At 41.5% G+C, this 20,868-nt stretch overlaps 1 gene segment (V, D, J or C); it reads left to right on the top strand.

Moving 5' to 3' along the window:
* The first annotated feature begins 8,609 nt into the window (after positions 1-8,609).
* On the top strand, positions 8,610-14,349 carry LOC110136450 (T cell receptor gamma variable 8-like). The segment is given in 2 exon segments: positions 8,610-9,089; positions 9,215-14,349. Coding segments are annotated over 2 exon segments (486 nt in total).
* The last annotated feature ends 6,519 nt before the right edge of the window (positions 14,350-20,868 follow it).

Below are 20,868 nucleotides of genomic sequence, written 5' to 3'. Positions count from 1 at the left end.
GAGTTGGTGATGGACAGGGAAGCCTGGCGTGCTGCAGTTCATGGGGTCACAAAGAGTCGGACACGACTGAGCGACTGAACTGAACTGAAAGCCTGTATATCACCTGTCTTACTAATCTGTTATGGTCCAGGAAGAGATTCCCTCTTGTTGCTTCTTCCCGTACCTGAGTTACACTATTACATTTGTTGATCTCATAAAGAACTGTATATTTATTAAATCCTTTCAAGACTCATAGTCATCATTATTTTTATCAGTGGCTCAGCCACATATTTGTCATACAGCAATCTTGTAAAATAGGTAGATTACAAGTAATACAGGTAGTTGTGTTAATAGAGTTAGCCAAATATTTAAGCCAAGAGCTTTTAGCACCAACCCAGTGTTTTAAGGGATTATGAAGACTGGGGAGTGGATCACTTAAAGAAGAAATCTGATTTTTCCCGTGGGTCATTAAATGTGTTGTCATAGAGGATTCATCTGGTATGAAAAAAGCACTCTTCACTTTGAATTACGGCACAGATGCCTCCTGAGATGCTGTGAGGAGACTGAGGACCACTCAGTTTTGTAACTTGACTTTTCTCACTGTAGAGAACTCAGAATTCAGCAGGTTAACAGCCTGTCTGATTACTATTATTTATAGTCTGCTGCATGAATTTGTTAAAGCTTTGATATGGCCAGTTATATCTTTGGATCCTGTGAAGGCACAACACCTGCTAAATGGCCATACCACTGTCTTACAGGTCATTTGAGCCATTATGCTTATACCAATGGCAAATTTGCTGGGGCCATGTCTAAATTGGCCTGAAGGTGACCTTGAGTCCACAGGAAACCTAGGGTATATCTTCATCCTGGAAGAAACCAAGGCCATTAATTGGTTCCTCAAATTCGTTAAACTCTATTAGGAGCAGCTCACTATATCTCCAGTCCTCTGATCCAGTCTGTCCTGTGTTGCTGTCACTACAGGTAATGATATATTGGCATTGTTCACAAGGTACAAAGCCCAATTGCCTGGCATTATTAGAGAAACTCCTGACATAAGGGAGCTTTTCTGCTTAAAAGACCGTAGCTTGGTGTTAACCATATACGTCCATCTCATGATTGTGGAAAGTGTCCCTCTAATAAAGTGGGGAGATTTTATTTTTCCCTTGTACCATAAGGCATACAGGATCTTAGTTCCCCAACCAGGGATTGTACTTGGGACCCCTGCAATGGATGTATGGAGTCTTAGCCACTGACCTGCCAGGGAAGTCCCAGGGTTAACGGTTTTTGACTGACTCAGCTCTTTGTTCTAGTTGAGTTTAAGAAACCTTTCAAGAATATTCATATTTATGGTCAGTGTTAGAGTAGGTATTATTGATCAGCCAAGTGAGGGTATCCCATCTCGTAATATCCATAGTGGCCTGAACAGGACTATGACTTCTTTCTTTCAAATAAATTTCCTAAGTAAAATTCAATCAGTGTTTTCGAGGGGTGAAACACACCAAGGTTAACGAAAGGACTGGAAATAGGTAATTAACCACAAGCCCAAGAATTGGATTGATATCTAAAATCTCCACAGGCTCCTTCTCAAATGGAAAAACACTTGATTCTGTGCAGAAGTCCAAGAAATTAAGAAAACATGGGTTGGGTTTGGCATCTTAGGACAACTGTTTAGTTCCGATTCCTCTCATCCTTGTCCAGATGTGCCTTCTCCATTTGCGCATCACTTTAACATGATTTTGAGTTACAGTTCCCCCACAAAATCAGACAAGACTGAAGCGACTTAGCACTCATGCACTACAGACTAGTCTGGTGCAGGGGTCATTTTCCACTGGAAAATATAAATCCAAGAATCAGTTTCCTTTAGTTTTGTTGCAGATGAGCGGAAGCACCTGTTAGGGGCCTTCCCATCTAGAGTGGAGTATGTCACTGCAATCGAACTAAGGGTCCAGAAACAAACATCTTTATGGTCGACTGTTTTTTTACAAATGTGCTACGTCAATTCAATGAGGAAAATGTGGTCTTTTCAACAAATATTTATGCGTCAACTGGATATTCAAAATGAAAGAGAACCTACTTCCTTACCTCCAAACACACTCAAAATGGCCAGGAGAGGGTGCTAGAGGTTAGCAAAAGTAACTAAATAGAATCAAGGTAGCTTCCCTGGTGGCTCAGAAGTTAAAAAAATCTGCCCACAAGGCTGGAGACCTGGGTTCAATCCCTGGGTTGGGAAGAACCCCTGGAGAAGGGAATGGCTACCCACTCCAGTATTCTTGCCTGGAGAATTCTATGGACAAAGGAGCCTGGTGGGCGACAGTCCGTGGAGTTACAAAGAGTTGGACACGACTGAGCAACTAACATTCACAGGAAGTAAAACAATAACACATTATGCATGAAATCCAACATTCCAAAGAGGACAGAAATTGATCGCTGAATCACAAACAACCCAGCATTTACTTAGAGCACAGGCTCTGGAAACTGGCTGACTTGGTTCAAATTCTTTATTCCCTAGGCAACCTCAAGTAAGTTACTTGATCTCCCCACGCCTCTGTTTCACATGTAAAATGGTCATCAAACTATATAGAAAGAAAGACACTCATTTAGAGGTAATGATAAAATTCTAGTATTTCTTTATAGACTATTTCCCATATAACTTCCAGGTACCTGCCGCTGAAATAGAAATGTAAGTAATAGTCTGGATGCTGCAACATTCTCCCCAAGGAAGCAATGATTTGGCAACTCTCCTAACATGACCACATAATTCTGGTGTCCTCATATGTGACAGATAAAATTGTCAAGAGAAGCCAAATAAGTAAATTTACACTTGCAAGCTTGAACTCATTTTCCCATCATAGCGAGCTGACCAGATGTCCTGGGCTACATGCCACAGGCGAGTAGAGTCCAGCAAAGATGATAAAATAGAATGGCAGGGATGGAAGAGAGAGATTAAATGTAATAAAGGGAAAGGAAGCTATTTAAAGACACTGATAGAGATAGAAATTAGTATTAGGAAGTTCGGGAAAAAGGGATGAAGGGCAGAGTGGGAATGAGAGGAAAATAGCAAATGATGGAGACAGTGACATAGAGATAAAAAGAGTTAGTGAGGAGAGAAATGTACACACAGAACTATAGATCTCTAATGAAAGGAGAGAGAGATAATAAAAGAGAGGAAAGTAAAAAGACCAAGAGAGAGGGATAGAAACAAAGGGATAACAAGATGGAGACAGATGGAGAGAAGGAAGGAATGTTAATATTGAGAGATAAGAGTAGAAAGAGATTTTCATATAAATACAGTGAGAGGGAGAGAGGGAGAGGAGAGACAGAGATGGAGAGATAGGGAAATACACAGTAAGAGAATCAGAAATGGAAGGAGAGACAATATGACAGAGCTATAGAGACAGAAGAATATATGTGGTTACGTAGAGTGTGATATACATGTGAATATATGTGGTTATGTAGAGTGTGATATACATGTTGAGCTGGATATACAAAGATAGAGGGAAATATTGTGAGAGAGAGAGAAAGAAAGAGAGGGAGAAAAAAATTAGAGATATGCATATTTATATACATATTGTTACAAACTATGTTTATATAGTTACACATTTATTCAGTATATGAATATATTTTATATAATAAATAATATGATTTTTCTTTTCTATTTGTATATATTGTCTTTCTACCTATCTATATCTATGTCTATTTATTTATCAATTATTTATCTACCTATCATCTATCTAACTGCATAATAAAATGGTATAACAAACATCCCAAGCACACAGTAGCTTAAAACAGTAATTAATTCTCACAAGCCCACAGGTCAACTAGGCTATTCTGATGATCTGGGTCAGATTTAGCTGTTGACCAGCCAGGCCCAAGCTAACCCATCAGCTACCATCATGTGACCTGGTCAAGGTGACCTGGGCTGAAATGAATCAGCTCTGTCTCAGGTGGGACTTCATCCTCCAGCTAACTAGCTGGATGTGTTCTCAGGACAGTGGTGGGGGTCCAAGAGAGTCACCAGGAGTGCATTAGGCCTCTTTTGTTGTGGTTGTTCAGTCACCTAGTTGTATCTGACTCTTTTCGACCCCATGGACTGCAAATGCCAGGCCTCCCTGTCCATCGCCAATAACTCGAGTTTACTCAAGCTCAAGTCCATTGAGTCAGTGATGCCATCCAACCATCTCTGTCATCTCCTTCACCTCCTGCCTTCAATCTTGTCCAGCATCAGGGTCGTTTCCAATGAGTCAGCTCTTCACATCAGGTGGCCTAAGTATTGGAGCTTCAGCTTCAGCATCAGTCTTTCCAATGAATAGTCAGGGTTGATCTCCTTTAGGATGGACTGGTTTTGTCTCCTTGCAGTCCAAGGGACTCTCAAGAGTCTGCTCCAACATCACAGTTCAAAGGCATCAATTCTTCAGCACTTGGCCTTTTTTGTGGTCCAGCTCTCATCTCTGTACATGACTACTCTCTTTGCCGTACAGCAGAAATAAACACAACACTGTAAATCAACTATACTGCAATAAAAATTAATTTAAAAAAAAGCAAGTAACGGGGGAGGTCAGTGTATATATGATACTAATGAAGGAGTACATGCAATCAAGCACACATCTGGGTAGAAGGTTGCTGCTAGCCATGAGAGTCAGATCTTATTAAGTAATCATTTTAGTTCATTTCTAAGCATGGGAAGGTGAAAAATTTTGCATTCATAAATTTTTTCCTGATAATATCTAACTATCCAAAGTCTTGATTTGCCAGCTTTTCTAAGCACAGATTACCTCAATCCTGGTGTTTGTCCTGAAGTTTTTTCGTGGTGTGTTAAACATCAGTAGCTGCAGTGGTTAATGGGTTAATGACCCAATCCTAGTAGAGCCAGTTAGTGAGCAACATGCTTTAGTTGGCAAGGTCTAGATTTGGAACTAGAGCTCCATAACTAATGAGGAGAATGGCACCTCTTGTTTGAGGGGCTGAAATTCACATCGCAAGGAGTGAGTTCCAGTTCTGAAAATATTACTGTGACCACACTTGGTCTCCTATCTCTCATTGATCGCAATTATAACTCCTGAATCTGAGGACTCTGTCAAATAAAGGGTAGCAAGCAGATAGGAAAAGGAAATCATAAAGTGAGTGTCATTGAACAAATGGTGAGTGTCCCTTATTTTTTTTTAACTGCAGGTCTTCCTTGGTCTGGACTCAAAAAGAGCCTGAAGCCTGTATGTGCATCAGGTGCAGACAGAAGGAAGCGGGCACTCAATGGGCCAGGAGCCCTGCTTTTCTGTTTTTGCTTGTCTTTCTTTCGCCCTTTCTCATTCTTTCCCACCCCTCACACCCCATACTCACACCCCCAGCCCACACCCACACCCCAGTGTCTGTGAAAGCAGTAGTGACGGCATGGAGGCTGAACCCTGAGGAAAGGGACCTTCTCTCTCACAGAAGAACCTGTGGTCCCCAGAGCACATGGAGAATCCCAGTGGCTTTTGTTCTCTCTCTGTCATCTCCCTTCTTGGCGCAGAAGGCAGACACAGTTGCAGAAATGCACAGCAGAGCAAATATACTAAAGTCCACTTATCTGGTCCAAGAACCAGAGGGACGATTCCTGTGAGATGGAAAATGGTATAGAAATTGCAGAGAGGAGATTAAGAAAAAAAATCTTATATAATTGTTTGTGTTTGTTGTGTTTGACAACTAGGATCACCCCCCCTCACGCCACCGCCCATATGCACAGGCATAAATGTGAGGAAAAACAGACTTCGCAAATTGATATTAAGGGTCAACAACCACCTAGGGCCTATACTCAGCTTCCCTGGGGGCTCAGATGGTAAAGAATCTGCCTGCAATGCAGGAGATCTGGGTTCGAGCCCTGGGTCACGAAGATGCCCTTGGAGAAGAAAACAGCAATCCACTCCAGTATTCTTGCCTGGAGAATCCCATAGAGAGAGGAGCCTGGCAGGCTACAGTCCTTGGGGTCGCAAAGAGTCGGACCCGCCTGAGTGACCAACACTTCCTTTTCAGGGCCTAGACTGGTCCTTGGGTGACACCCACAGTACAGTATGAGCAGTCCTGTACTGAATCAGACTGCCCATCAAAGGCAGGTAGGAATTTACTGTCCCTTAGTGGGTCAATTAATTCTCGCTAACAACAGCACAAAAACCACAGCAAAAAAAAAAAAAAAACAACATTCTCCATAGTATTTAAGCCCTATCTAGAGCCCATAGCATTGTATTGAAAATGTGCAGAATACAATCGACAATTCCCCAACAGGTGAAGAACCAGGAAGATCTCTGTCACACTGTGGGAAAGCTAGTAAATAGAGGCCAATCCTGATGTATCACAGGACTTTTTATGCCTGTGGAAGAAAATGGAGAGACAGACATAGAGATAGAAAGTCACACAGATGAGAGAGAGATAAATGGAGGATTAGAAAGGGAAACACAGGTGGTAGAGTATGCAGGCAGAGAGACATAAAGAGAGAAATAGAGATAAGGAGAGAGGGAGTAAGACAGAACAGAGATGAAGAGAAACCGAGAAGGGGAGGGAGAACAGAGTGGGAGAGAAAGGCAGAGAAAGACTTAGAGGGTGAGCAGTGACAGTAAATACAGGAGATCTGTGGACATAGAGATGGAGAGACAGACCAGTCCACACAAGTGGCGGAGAAAGCCGTGGAGAGATAGGGAAACAGAACAGTAGAGAAAGAGAGAGAGAGAGAGCCGGTGCAAGAGACAGAGCTGGGAAATGCTTAAGAGAATTGTGTTTTCTTATTTCTGTTTTCCTTTCTTTCTTTTTTTCTTCCAATTTCTCACCCTGCACCCCCCTCTCTCTCTTTCTTTGGGTACATTGTGTTTAATAAATATATTCTAGTGCCAATATTGTAATTTTTTCAACATCATAGTTAATAGTTCTTTCACATTCTGGTTTTTTCTCTTACTGTTTTTTTTTTTTTGTATTTGAAGAATTTTCTTTCCACTCTAAACTAATGGAAATTTTCTCCTTTCTTTTTTTTTTTTTTAATTTATTTACTTATTTTTGGCCATGTAGCTTGTCATGTAGGATCTTAGTTCGCAGACCGGGAATCTGACTGATGTCCTTCAGTGGAAGCATGGAGTCTCAACTACTGGACCGCCAGTGAAGTTCCTCTCCTTTTTTATTTTTAAACCATGAAGCTTCTGCTCCCGAAAGGACTTTGCAGGACTCCAGGGCACCCGCACTTGCTTCATGTACAACAGCCTGGAACACTCTGCTCTCAGACTGCTTCCTGTCCCCTGCACCGTTGGCCCCAGCGTCACAGGGGAGACCAGCTATAGTCCTGGCCCTTCCTCACTCCCCAGCTGTCTGTCATGAGCCTAGAAAATGAGTTATCCGAGAGAGTGTAGCCAAAACGATGACCCTGGGGGACTTCTTCTTCCATTTTATTGAACATATTTTAAACATATACCCCAGCATTTTTACAAAAGTAGTGGGTGAAAAATCTGTATGCACATCATTTCAGTTCCACTACGGTTTCACTGTCCTTGTCTGATCTCCTACTTATCCATCTATGAGTCCAAGTAAACCAAAGCGGAAAATTTTAATAATGTCACCACAAACACATTGTCCTTGAGTCCTGGTGACATGAACAAACATTTCTGTTGGATTTATGCCTCATAGTGGAAACACAGTGTGTCTGAACACCTTTCAATAGGTTTATTGTTCCTTGTATATGCAGGAACTATTGGTGTTCTTTACTCTTTATTTTTTTTTCATTTTGTCTATTTTTAATGATTTCTTTCTTTTAAAACTCAATTTATTTAAACAAACAAACCATTCGAGTATTTCTCCCATCTCCTGCCACTTGCTTCTTGTAACCACTGATCTGTTCTCTGTTTCTCCATATGTAAGAGAGATTTATGATATTTGTCTTTCTCTGTCTTACTTTTTCATTTAGCATAATACTCGTAAGTTCCACCCACATTGTTGCAAATATCTGAGGAGTATTCTATGGCATACTTATACTACAGCTACTTTACTCATTCATCTGTTTGCTGATGGACACTTAGGTTGTTTAAAAGTTTTGACTGTTGTAAATAAAGCAGCAATGAACACGGGAGTACAGATACCTTTTCAATTCAGTGTTTTGTTTTGTTTTTTTTTTTCTCTTTCAGATCAATACCCACAAGTAAAATTGCTGGATCACACGGTAGTTGCATTTTTAATTTTTCAAGGACCCTTCATACTGTTTTGATAGTGACTGTGCCCATATACATTTCCACCAAGAGTGCACGATTCTGTTTTCTCCTTATTCTCCCCCACATCTGTTAGTTCAAGTCTTGTTGATAACAGCCATTCTGACAGCGGGGAGATGACATCTCATTGCTGTTTTGATATCCATTTTCCTGAATTTCAGACAAACATCATATTTTTTTAGTGTAAGTATATCTGAATGTTGCATAGCACTATGTAGGATGTTTTTCCCCACTAAATCTAGCAACCTTAGGTGAAGGCCTTTTACTTGATGATGCAAAAATTTCTCTTATTTAATTGATTTGTAAGCACACACACATTTAACTTTGAGGAGAGTTAAGTGTAGATCAACCTACTCAGTATCAATTTCTTACAATAAAAGAGGGGTGAATGCTTATTGGATTTGTGGGTGGTTGCCTCAAAGCTTACCTACAGAGGTAAAAAGGAAGGTAGTGCAGGGAAATGATAGAAAGGTGGTTCCTTGAGAGAAAGACTATGGCAGCATCATTAACACTGAAATACTGAGCTACAGGGAACTTAGCCTGATTCAGGTCTGCTCACTCCACCAGGCAACAGGCAAGCTTTGTCCATGTTTCACTGTGCACCCCGTATCTGATTCCTCTGCTTGCAGTTCTGAGCTTTCAGAGCTCAGGCTTCTCTTCTCCTGTGGGGGAGGCGGCTGCTCCCAGCCTGCCCTCCAGAAAGGGGTTGGTGCAAAGAGGCAGGGCTCCTCCCCAGGCCTCCCCCAGCACCCACCCCTTCTGGGCTCAGCCCGGTGGTCTTTAAGAGAGATCCTCGCTGACTCCCTCGCCTGTCACATCTGCTGGGAAACTCGGTCTAGCTCACTGTTTCAGCCATGCTGCCGGTCCCAGCACTGCTTCTGGTTTTCCTGGCTCCTGGTAAGTGTGTTGCCTGGATGCTCTGGGGACTTTTCTGTACTTTTTGGCAATGGTGAGGGGGAGGGTCATACTAAGAAATGGTGTTTCCTCTTACTCATGGTTTTTTGTTGCTTTCCTCATTGCAGTCACACAGGTATCTTCCAACATGGAAGAGGACAAGTTGTCAGTCATGAGGGCTACTGGGTCATCTGTTGTAATCGACTGTGATCTTACGCACAACTATATCCACTGGTACAAATTCCAGGAGGGAGCTGTACCCCGACGCCTTCTCTACTACGATGTCTACAACTCAAAGGTTGTGTTGGAACCAGGAACCAGCCAAGGGAAATACCACGTTTACAAAGGCACAGGGAAGGGCTACTCAATTGTAATCTCAAACTTGCAAGAAAGTGATTCTGGCACGTACTACTGTGCCTTCTGGGAGAAGCACATTGGTTTAGACTTCCTTTACTCTGCACTGGAAATTTTGCTTGTGGCTGCCAGAACAGCCGTGATACACAGGCGACACCAAAGCCTGTCTCACTTCCTGACCCCAGTTCTTTTTACTTTGAATGAAGAGAAATCCTGAGCTCAACACCCAGCCCCAGTCACTGCCACCTCAACAGCCTCCTCTCAATAGCCATTGTTTGTTATGGTCAAAGATTTTTCCTAAAAGCGGGTCTCCATCTTAAGGCCCTAGGCAAGCAGCTGGTAGGCAGCACATTCTTTTAACTTCCCTAGGAGCTGGTGGAGTCTATTCAACCTTCTCTTGAGAACAGACAGGGCATCTTGGATTGATCTATTAAGGGGAATATTTAGGAGAACAAAATGAAAGGTTATTTTTATTGAATCATTTATCTGATCATTTTCCAGAGAAGATAGCTAGGAATGAAGCATCTTTATTATTCAGGATTATGAAATATGAGCAAAGATGGAGTGAAAACTTGGATTCCTGAAGCCCAAGTTGGTATCTAACCTATCTTTTAGACAAATTGATATTTTTCTCATATAACCAACCAGGGCATGGAATGTAGGAAAAGGGGGATTGGTATAGTTATGCCAATCATAGTATTCTACTTACACCTTCTGTTGAAGTTCAGTCCACAGCCAGAACTATTATATGTTAAACAAGTAAAGCCAGAAGTTCTTTTCACTCCCACCCCCAATATTGACATGACCAAGTTTCAAACTGGAATGAGACTTAGACATTTTTTTTCAATAATTCAAGTGTAAAGAACACTTCGGGTGAACAATTAGACAATGAGTGGTATCTACATCAACAGAAAAGTCTTGTAAGAAAGGGTGTGACTTTCTCATTGGGCTAGGTTTAATGACATAAAATTAATACTGAAGTACAGAAATGCCATATTCATATGTATGTGGTCTCTTGTGTATGCGTGTGGGCTAAGTTGCTTCAGTTGTGTCTGACTCTGTGAGATCCTATGGACTGTAGCCTGCCAGGGGTAGTCTGTACTGTCCATTGGGTTTTCCAGGAAAGAATACTGGACTGGGTTGCATGCCCTCCTCTAGGGGATCTTTCCAACCCACGGATTGAACCCGGGTTTCCTGCATCTTCTGCATTACAGGCAGATTCTTCACCACTGAATCACCAGGGGAGCCCCTCTTGTATATCATATCCTCCAAATTTCTATCTGAGCAGTGTTTCTTAAACTGTGGTCCACGGACCACCTGAGTCAGAAGCATTGGGTTGGAATAAAAGTCCCCATTCTGGATGGCACCTAATATCGTAAACACATATCTTGGAATGAAGACTGAAAATGTGTATTTTTCAATAAGTTCCATAGCTGATTCTTACTCAAATTGATTTATATCAATTTATATCAACTGCTGTGCTAGCAGTAACAGATAAAGTGACATGCCTCCCTCTGAAATGGGCCAGTTCCTGGCCTCACACAGGAGTGAACACAGTTTTCATGGGCTTATCCCCAGCCTAGACGTCCTTCCTTTCTTGTTGCATCCTGGATGCTGCTGCTCTCCCAGGTCATCACATTTCTCCATGAAAATCCCACAACCACAGGTCAAAGTTTCTGGTCCTTCTCATTCCTGTGACTGCACGCAAGAAGGAATTGGATAGTAAATGTACTGACTTTAACTTGGGCCTCAATACAAGGGACCATGCACTATTTTGGGGCTTTAAAAAAGATTGAAACAAAAACTTCTTGTCATTTATATTTTTCCAATGTTGTTTAGGCTTTGTTCTGCACATTTATTTCTTTGATCCACTTTGAATTTAAATTTTGCATAATATTGGACCTGCACAAATGGAGAGACATGACATATTCATGAAGGAAAAGATCAATATCATAAAGATGCTGATCTTTCCTAAATTCATGTATGTAAACTGACTATAATTCCTATCAGAATTAAGAAAATATTTTATTTTTGTTCTATGATGTAGAACAAAATGTTTGAAACATAGAGAATTTCTATTTATTGGATAAAGCATGATTAAGTAATGAAATAACCCAAGTATTTATAATGACAGGAATAGAACTATGCTGTTCATCATGTGGGGCTTCCCTGGTGACTCAGATGATAAAGAAACCACCTACCAATGCAGGAGATGTGGGTTCGATCCCTGGGTCAGGAAGATCCCCTGGAGAAGGAAATGGTGACCCACTCCAGTATTCTTGCCTGGAGAATTCCATGGATGGAGGAGCCTGGTAGGCTACAGTCCATGGGATCTGAAAGAGTTGGACATGACTTAATGACTAAACAACAACAACATTATCATTTCCTGGGAGTCATCTTGACACAATAAATGCTGGTTTTGGTGTGAGATGACTCTAAATTACAAAGTGTAGTTATAGGTTCCAAATTTAAACAGTGGACTTCATAAGTTAGTGTGGCTTTTGTTTCTAATAACCAGGGAAGCATGATATCTCTTTGCTTCTAGAATTTTGGTTGTGCTAGTAGCTAATACATGAACTGACCCTTACCGAAAATTTCTTATGTGGAAGATATTGTGCTGTATCTTGCATGCATTTTCTGTTTAATCCTCATTACTCACCTTACGGTGTTACAATATTTCTCCCTGCCCCTACTTTATAGATGTGTTTTTGTAAGATATTAAAATTAAGTTCCTTCAAATGAAGCCATACAGCTCTAATCTGGGGATTCAACCCAGACTACCCGAATCAATGGTTCACATAATTAATTCTCTATCCCTCCCCTAGGATACAGACATAGAGCAAGAATACCAAGGCCAAGGCATGACAGTCTAATGGTCAGGAGTATAAGTGCATGGACTTCTGAGTATCACAGATTAAACGTTAAACCCCAGTTCTTTATTTATTAGCTATATGAAAATGCGAAAATTCATTATGTTGTCCTCATTGACCAATTTGGAGTAATTACACCCAACTCAGTTATTACAGAGAAAAGAACACACATATGGAATGTCTCCCACCAGGTATCCATTTAACCAGCACAGAATCAGTACAAGTCAGTGGCCCCTTCTCCTACATGAAGGTTCTAAGTGAAATAGAAGCTCTGGATCTGGCCCTGCTGATCCCTCCTTCATTCCCTATATCAGAGGGTCCGGAACTCAGCTAACACCTGAGCTGATCAAGGGGAGTAAGTTATGAGCAGGTCAACCCCTGATAGCCTTTCCACACCAAATGCTAGTGATTCTGGAGTTCTGACTCTGTGAAGATGAAGTATGGAGAAGGGAAATTTCCTCAGGAACACACTCAGCCTTGTGGTTCATTCAGTAACCAAGGCAGACCCATCATAATTAATTATTTCTTGACATCATGTATTTTCTGCAAAATTTCAAAGACGAGTAAGTGCCACTGTTCTATAACATCACAGCCACGATGAGAGATGTTCAAGACAGAGAGGTGAACGAGGCATGAGCTCCTAAAGAGTCTGAGAGTTTGGGTTAACCACTTTCTTCCATTTTATACAAAGTTCTCTTTAACAGACTCAACCCCACTCCACTGTGAACGGCAGCAGATTTCATGGGATTTACCCTTCGCAGGAATCTCATTGATGCATAATATGTAATGGCTCAGATGCTTCTAAACCAGCGATTCAACCTGATATTCATGCTAAACCTTTTCATGTCTGAGGTATTTGTTGCACATGGAGATGCAAGCTTACAGAGCAGTTAAGACCGTGCTCTTTACAGTCAGGTTGCTGGGAATAAAATATGATTTCTGGTATTTTCTAAATGCGTGACATCAGAAAAATTAGTTCTTTCTACCCTCAGTTGATTTTTAAAATGGGAATGAAAACAACAATCTCATAGATTATTGTAAAATGAAGTAAGTTTAGAGCTTTGCTTGCAAAGTTCTCAGAATAAGTGCCTGGTGTTTGGATCATGGTTAATAAAGATTAAGCTGCTATTATTATTAGGAGACATGATGAGGGCAAAGAAGATGCTAAAATCTCTCAGAAAATTTTTTTCCCCCTCTGGACTCATTCATTAAAAACACAGATTATTTGCTAATATTTGAGAAGGTTCTAAGTGAATTTGGCAGAAGTTGTTGATTCACTTGAACTTTGAGTTGGATTCTGGGTCGTTCTGGTGGTGGTGGTGGTCCTTGTTTACCTTGGGGATTGATGGTGCTAGGGTGTCACTTGATAGTAGGTCATCAGAAATAACTAATTGTGACCTTCTCCCATCACTGTTCCCTGAACTTTCAAAGGAGCAGGTAACCAATCAAAGGACTTCTTCTAGATACCCCGCAGCTTCAGCTCGTGAACACCTCTGCCTTGCACTTACCTCCTCCCCCTCCTCCTCGTCAAGAGTGCAGCCTACTTTGTCATCATTGCCTTCTGCATGTGCAAGAGAACAGGTGTCAGCAACAGCGCGAAGAGCTAGTGACAGAGGGGCCACAGAGGGGTCAATGTTCCTTCATCAACTATTGTCTCAAAAAGTGTCTACTGAGGATCTAGCCTGGCTTCCTTTCTGCATTTGGGTTATTTCTATTCACATGGTATTTTTCTATTATATCTTTATTTTGTAAGAGTTTTTCAAATCTTTGGGCAGACAGTTTGACTCTGTACCAAGGAATTCTGCCATTACTCAGGGGCAGGGTCCCGGGCTGGCCTAGGGGAGCCTCTCCCACCACTATCCCCACAACCTCATCGGCTCCTGCAGCCCTTGGATCCTTGCACCTCCTGAGCACACACAGTGGGCAGCTCCCTGTCTTCTTCTCCTTTAGCTCCTCCACACAGACCACGGCTGGGACCTTCACTGCCATATACCCTGGGGCTGCTAGCTTTGGTACTTAAATTCTGCACTTTGATTTTCATAATAGGCACAAAATAATTAAGCATATCAAAAGCTCACATTTGTCTTTGAGTACTTTAATTTCATGAAATAAAATGAAGGTTAGAAATAGCATGACAACTGAGCTATCAAATTCAACACTGGTTGTAATAATGATCATTAACACATTCCTATGTCTAACGTGATTATGGTGCTTTCTTTGGGGCCACTGGCTCCAATGGGCATGTGTGTGTGTGTGTGTGTGTGTGTGTGTGTGTGAGTCACTCAGTTGTGTCTGACTCTTTGTGACCCCATGGACTGTAGCCCCCCAGGCTCCTCTGTCCACGGAATTTTCCAGGCAAGAATACTGGAGCGTGTTGCCACAGCCAAACTAAGGTGACAGGGTTCTTCTCTTTTAAAGTTGTCAGATTTGGAGTCGTTGGCTTGAAATGCTCCTATGGTGACAGTGTGACACCCAGCATGACTTGCACTGCGTGTGCTCAGATTGTACTAGTGTCTCCCAAAGCATCGACTGCTGATTCTCACATTAACCCCATGAAAACTGCACCAACAGCAGAAGGGTGTCAGGTGGAGGGTTAAGCACATAGATTTTGACCCCTGAGGACCCGGATTTGAACCCTGAGTCTGTATTAGCGTCTGTGTGACCTCAGGCAGTATTGGAAGGAAGGCTCTATGCCACTGAATCTTCAACTATGTAATGAAGTTACAGAGCCCTGTTTCCTGGAGCATGAGGAATAGATGAACTAATGATGCTTAATCCATGCAAATCCTGAACGACATTAGCTTCTAGTCTCATGGCTTTACTGTAAAATCAATAGATTCCATACATACACAAAGCCCTGAAAACCATCTCTAGCCTCGTTCCCCACAGACAGGTTAGAGGTGGATGGAACAGGGACTCAGTTTCTATCTTTCACCAGGGAATCTCATGATTCCTAGTGTGTCCAGTTCACTCACAATAAAACGAGGCCCCAGAGAGACTAAGAAATGTGCTCAAATTTAAACACAGAGCAGTACTGGGTTCCACATGGTCCAGGTTGGCCTGACTTAAAACATGCTGCATTTTTTTTTTTCGATATATCAATGGCCCTTTTATTATAACTGTAATTAATTACTAGAGAAACATTGCTAAGTAAATAAATGCATAAGAAAGAAAAGTCACTGAGGTCCAGACTTCATCACAGGCCGGGCATCAGACTTTAAAAACGCTCCTTCAGTAATTCTAATGTGCAGCCGGGTTGAGCTAGCAGGTAACAGTTCCAGCCCTGCCAGCTTGGATTTCAGGCATCAAGGAAGCATACAATCAGCTTCACTGTGAAATAAATCCGTGGAAAACCACATAGAGGTTCCCATTCTAAAGCACAAAAGACCAATCAGATACAAGATGGAAGAAATCTAATTTAAATCAATTCCTTGGTTGTTATGAATTTGATCTGACCTCTCTAGACAAAATATGTGTCCCTGGTCTTCGAGATTTGGAACTATTTCTTTGTGAAAAAAACAGTGTATTAAGTGTAGGAGGAAAGAGGGAAACTTGCAAATCACTGAAAGTTTTGTGCAGCTGATTTTACAGCCAGGGTCCTGCTGGGCAGTGTCTCCAGTGGTTTCCAACGTCTCAGCCACCTCCTGCCGCAACTCGCCCTGGGCTGCCCTGGCCTGGGAGGTCCGGAGAGGGGAGGGCAGTGGGGGTGGGAGTGACAGCCTGAATGGCAGCTGGAGGGGACGGATATGCTGATGGAGTTTCATTTTCTCTTGCTTTTTTTGTTTACACTCCCTGCTTAATGTGGTCGATTCTTGGAAAATGCTCAAACTGGCCCCTACCGGTTGAGGCCGCGCAAGGGGTAGCGGGGGTGTCACAAGGAAATGAGAACAGTTAAACCATGGCCAACTTTGCTCACTTTCAAAGGGTCACAGCTAATGGAAGAAAATATCCTTCTACACTCAACATGTGATCATTATTAAAACACTCTAGGCTATGGGTCCAGGTTCCCCATTCTACACATATAAAGTTCCTCCTATCAGCTCCTATGTAAGTTGGGAAACTTACACATAGGCTGTTCAGATGCTGCTCAGCCATGTTCTGGACCCTGAAGGAAGGAGCAGACAGGGCTTCTTTGCAGCCCTAAAATCATCCCTGACTTTCCACCAACCACCTGTGCTCCTCCATGATCTGTGACTTACTGAGGCTGTTACTTCTTCGTTTCATTTTCTCAGTGTAAACAGGGTGACACAGACCTGATCCCTGAACCAAGCTGCATGGACAGATGTGAAGGGCTTTTTTCCTCATAGGAGCAGAGGTTCCAAGGCCTTGCTCTCTCATCTGTGCAATTGAGTGTCATATACTAAGTCATGTAAATGCCCCAAAAGGGACAAAATGACTACAGAGTTAACTTGAACAAGGCTTACTGGGGCACTAACATCAGATGACAATGTGATGGGTGAATAGCAGAGGGCTGCACAGACACATGAGCTTGAAGAGCAGGTGTCCCACCCCCTCCCCACCCAGCAGGCCCAGGATGGGGTCCACGCCCTGGATTCCATCTGTCCAGTCTCAGAGGGAAGCAGGGCTCCACTGCTGAGATCATGGCTTCAGCTCTCACATTCTGACCTCAGGGCACATTCAAGTCACATCCTTCATTCCTCTTGGTCTCTGCTCTGAGAGCCAACATCTGGGGGGCCTTGCCTTCCTAGGAGGACTGGCCACATCTAACTGGTGCAGCCAGTGTCAGGGGTGGAGTCCCTTCTCAGGTTAAAGTCACACCCTGATGTCCAACTCAGGCCCCATCTGTGGCCGTGCTGTAGACACGGGTCAGCTCCTGACACAGGACAAATCATTGTGATGACACCACTGAATTCTTGAGGTCTTAGTCCAAGACCAGACCCTGGTGCTCCCCCTCCCCCGTGTTCTCCATGTAAGGAGCTCCTCCTGCTTAGACCCCAGCCTCCCAGGGAGCCTCCAGCTGCATTTCTGTCCTGTGGCCCATTCTTAGACCAAGCATGGATAGAGTTGATTAGATCTGCATAAATGACCAGATCCCACACAAGCCAGACCATCTCCATCGTACAGCTGGATTTTACTTGAATGATGGTGAATAATGAAAGGAAATTGACAGACACACTGCCTTCCCATGAAGCATTGCATTGAATATTTCTGTTTTACAAAAACAACTCACAATATAATTGAGTTCATTTGAATTCAAATTAGCTAAACACAAGGGAAAATGATTTCATAGAATGGGTTCAAAATAAGAGTACTCAGACTATTTTAGGGAATACATCTATAAGAAAACTATTATTTCATGATACATAATACAAAATGTTTGGTACTTTTTGTATGTATTCACCATCCATCATGTCTTCTTGTTGTGATTCCAAGACTTTAGGCCAAATATGCAATGCAAAACAAGAAAAATAAAACTAATCATTTTGACATGTTTAGTTTTATTATTTTTTACAGTTGTACAAATAGTGAATATGCATAAGCTAAATAACAGAAGAAAAATGTAGGGTGTTAAAAAATACTAAAGAAATCTGAGACATGAAACAAAAAATTCCATTCTGCAAAGCAAAATAAAAAGAGATTTTACTTACAAAGAAATGCTACTCAAACATATTAAGAGATTTTTTGATTAGGAACACAGCATATGCCTTTTTTCCAACTTTACATTAAAGGATCAGACTCAGTCTCTCTGAATATAGGGTGGACCATTATGGTATCTTACTAGCCACAGGCAGGTGATTAAATGGATGTGGATATGGTACTTATGTGGGTATGGTACCATGTCTGTGAGGTAATTACAGTTAATTAACTCTTTACTAGCCATTCACTAACATCAGCAGTGGGTGTCCTCATTTCAGCTTTCAAAAAGGAAACTCCATCTTTAAGAATTTTTTTTGTCTTCTGATGGCTTTTAATGAAGGTTTTTTTTTTTTCATGCAGAAAAGGACAGAATACAAAATACACTTGAAATGTAACATGAAAAGGCAAAAATCTGTTTTTTACCCTGTATTTTTATAACAAAGTTCATGTATCAAACATAAGCCGTGACACAGACACTGCATAGACCGTGGTTGAGGCCACCCAAGAATTTGTTTTAAAGCATTTTAGAAGAGGATCTGCTCTGTATATGCCCGCATTTTTGCTTTATGTCTGAACACTGTTGTGGTTGAGATATGTTGAGAACTGCAGATGCAGGGCGGGGCTTCTCTTTGCTGTGACTCTGGATGCCTCTGCCGGTTCCCTTGCTCCAATGCCAGCTGCCCAGCTACTCCATTCAGTCCACTACTTTCCCCTTCTTTCAAAAAATTTTTATTATTTTTCAGTGGAGATATAATTGATATAAAATGTTACATTAGTCTCTGTCATGCAACATAGGGATTTGATATTTGTATATATGCTGAAATGGTCACCATACTAAGTCAACATCCCTCACTGTATATAGTTACAGATTATTATTTTCTTCCAAGACGAAGTTTTAAGATCTACTCTTTCCTTTTTTGGTTAAATATTTAAGCAGAGTTACTGCTTTTACAATTGACTGTATATTTATCTGCTCAAATTTGTGAGAATAAAAGGTTTCCTTTGATGACTTGAAGGGACTGAACAATGTGCTCCGACCTGGAGGCACATGGAGCCCAACTGCTGTGACTGAACCATGTCTGTCATCTCAGAAGCTCCCGTACACTCCAGAGACAACCGTGCTGCTCAGAACCAGAGCGGATCCTGGCACCAGATGGGGAGACTGAGTCCTGGCTCTGCCCCTGTCAGCTGTGGGACCCTGGACCAGTCACTCACCCTCAGTCTCACCTGTCTCCCTGTAAGTGGAGACAAGGGCAGTACCATCCTCCCAGGACAGCTATCCTCGCTGCCTGCAGAAGTTAGGGTTTGTAGTTAATGTCTGACACAGAGACATTCTGGTTCAGTCAACAAAATGAATTAAGTCATCATTATTTAGGTTATTGGGACTCTGAGGTATTTTTCAATATTCACAGATTTATACCTCTAAGGAAAATGTGTATAAAAATCTACATTATGAAAGGTATGGTTATAGAATCACAACCATATTCTATACATTTTACTTTGAAACTACTCTCGGTGGTACACACAATGCAGTGTGAATAACACTGCAAAGTCCTCAAAGACTGCAGTATTTGGAACTGCCCTTCAAGAGCAGGTAGGAACTTACATTCCATAACTAGGTCAATTCTTAGCTAACAAAAAATCTCAGCACTTGCCACAGTATTTAAAAATACAGCCTAGAGCCCATAACCTAATATCCAAAATGTGCAGGATACAATCCCCAATTACTCAACTTATAGGGGACTCAGAAAATCTCAGCATCTTAATATGGAAAGGTAAATTAACAGGTGCCAATCCTGAGATATTGCAGATGTTGGATTAACAGAGAAATTAAAATTGTTACGGTGACCATGGGAGGAAATGGAAAGAGAGGTAGAAACAGAGAGGTAAAAATCCCTGAGTCATAAATGGAGAAATAGAAAAGAAAAGATAGGTGTTAGAGACAGACAAGTAGAGAGAAAGAAAGTGACAGAAATAGAGAAGAGGAAGGAAATTTTAAAACAGAGGAGAGATAAAGAGAAAGAGGGAAAGGGAAGAAGTCAGATCTGGAAAAAAAAAAAGACAGAGAAGGAGCCTTGGTAGGGTTGCAATAGGAAAGGGAAAAGATCTGTGGGCAAAGATGTGGACCGACAGAGGGATATAAAGAGCGGTACAGTGGGGGAGAAGAGAAACAGAACAGTAGAGAGATAAAAAGAGCAAGTCCAGAGATAGAGCTGGAAAACAGTCAGGAAATTAGGGGCCACGTATTGGTAATTATACATACATATATACCACAGCGACTTTATTCATCCACTGATGGGTACTTGACTTGTTTCTAAGTCTTGGCTGTTACAAACAATGAACATAGGTGTTTAGATATATTTTAGTGTTTTTGTTTTCGAAAACACTCAGATAAACAGATAAACACTCAGAAGTGGAATTGCTGGATCATGTGGTAGTTCCATTTCTAACTTACGGAGGAAGCTCCATGCTGTTTTCCATAGCACTACACCAGTTTACTTCCCCACCAACAGTGCACAAAGGTTCTCCTTTCTCCACATCTTCAATGCTTGTTATTTCCAGCCTTGTTAATAATAGCCATTCTGACAGGGATGAGGTGATAGTTCATTGATGCTTTGATTTGCATTTCCCTGAATTCCAAATAAATGAAAACTGTCTTTTTAGTTTAAGTTTGTTCAAAATACTGCGAAGCTCTTTTTTTAAAAATGAAATCTGGAAACTCTATATGAGGCAAACTTTTACTTGAGACTGAACATAAATCTTCCATCAAATTGATTTATAAGACATGCACACAAACACCCATCCATTTACTTTTTTTTGTTTGTTTCATTTTTTTTCCACTAACTTTTAAGGAGAATCAAATGTAGACCCACATAAATGATCTTAATTTCTTATAATAAGGCAGATTTGATTCTTATTAGGTTTGCTAGTTGTTGCCTCAGAGTTTGCTTACAGGTGTA

Source organism: Odocoileus virginianus, chromosome 1 (genome assembly GCF_023699985.2).
Source record: "Odocoileus virginianus isolate 20LAN1187 ecotype Illinois chromosome 1, Ovbor_1.2, whole genome shotgun sequence".
In the NCBI taxonomy this organism is placed as follows: Eukaryota; Metazoa; Chordata; class Mammalia; order Artiodactyla; family Cervidae; genus Odocoileus; species Odocoileus virginianus.
The sequence above is the reverse complement of the archived record's forward strand: the minus strand, read 5'-3'. Positions and strand labels throughout refer to the sequence as shown.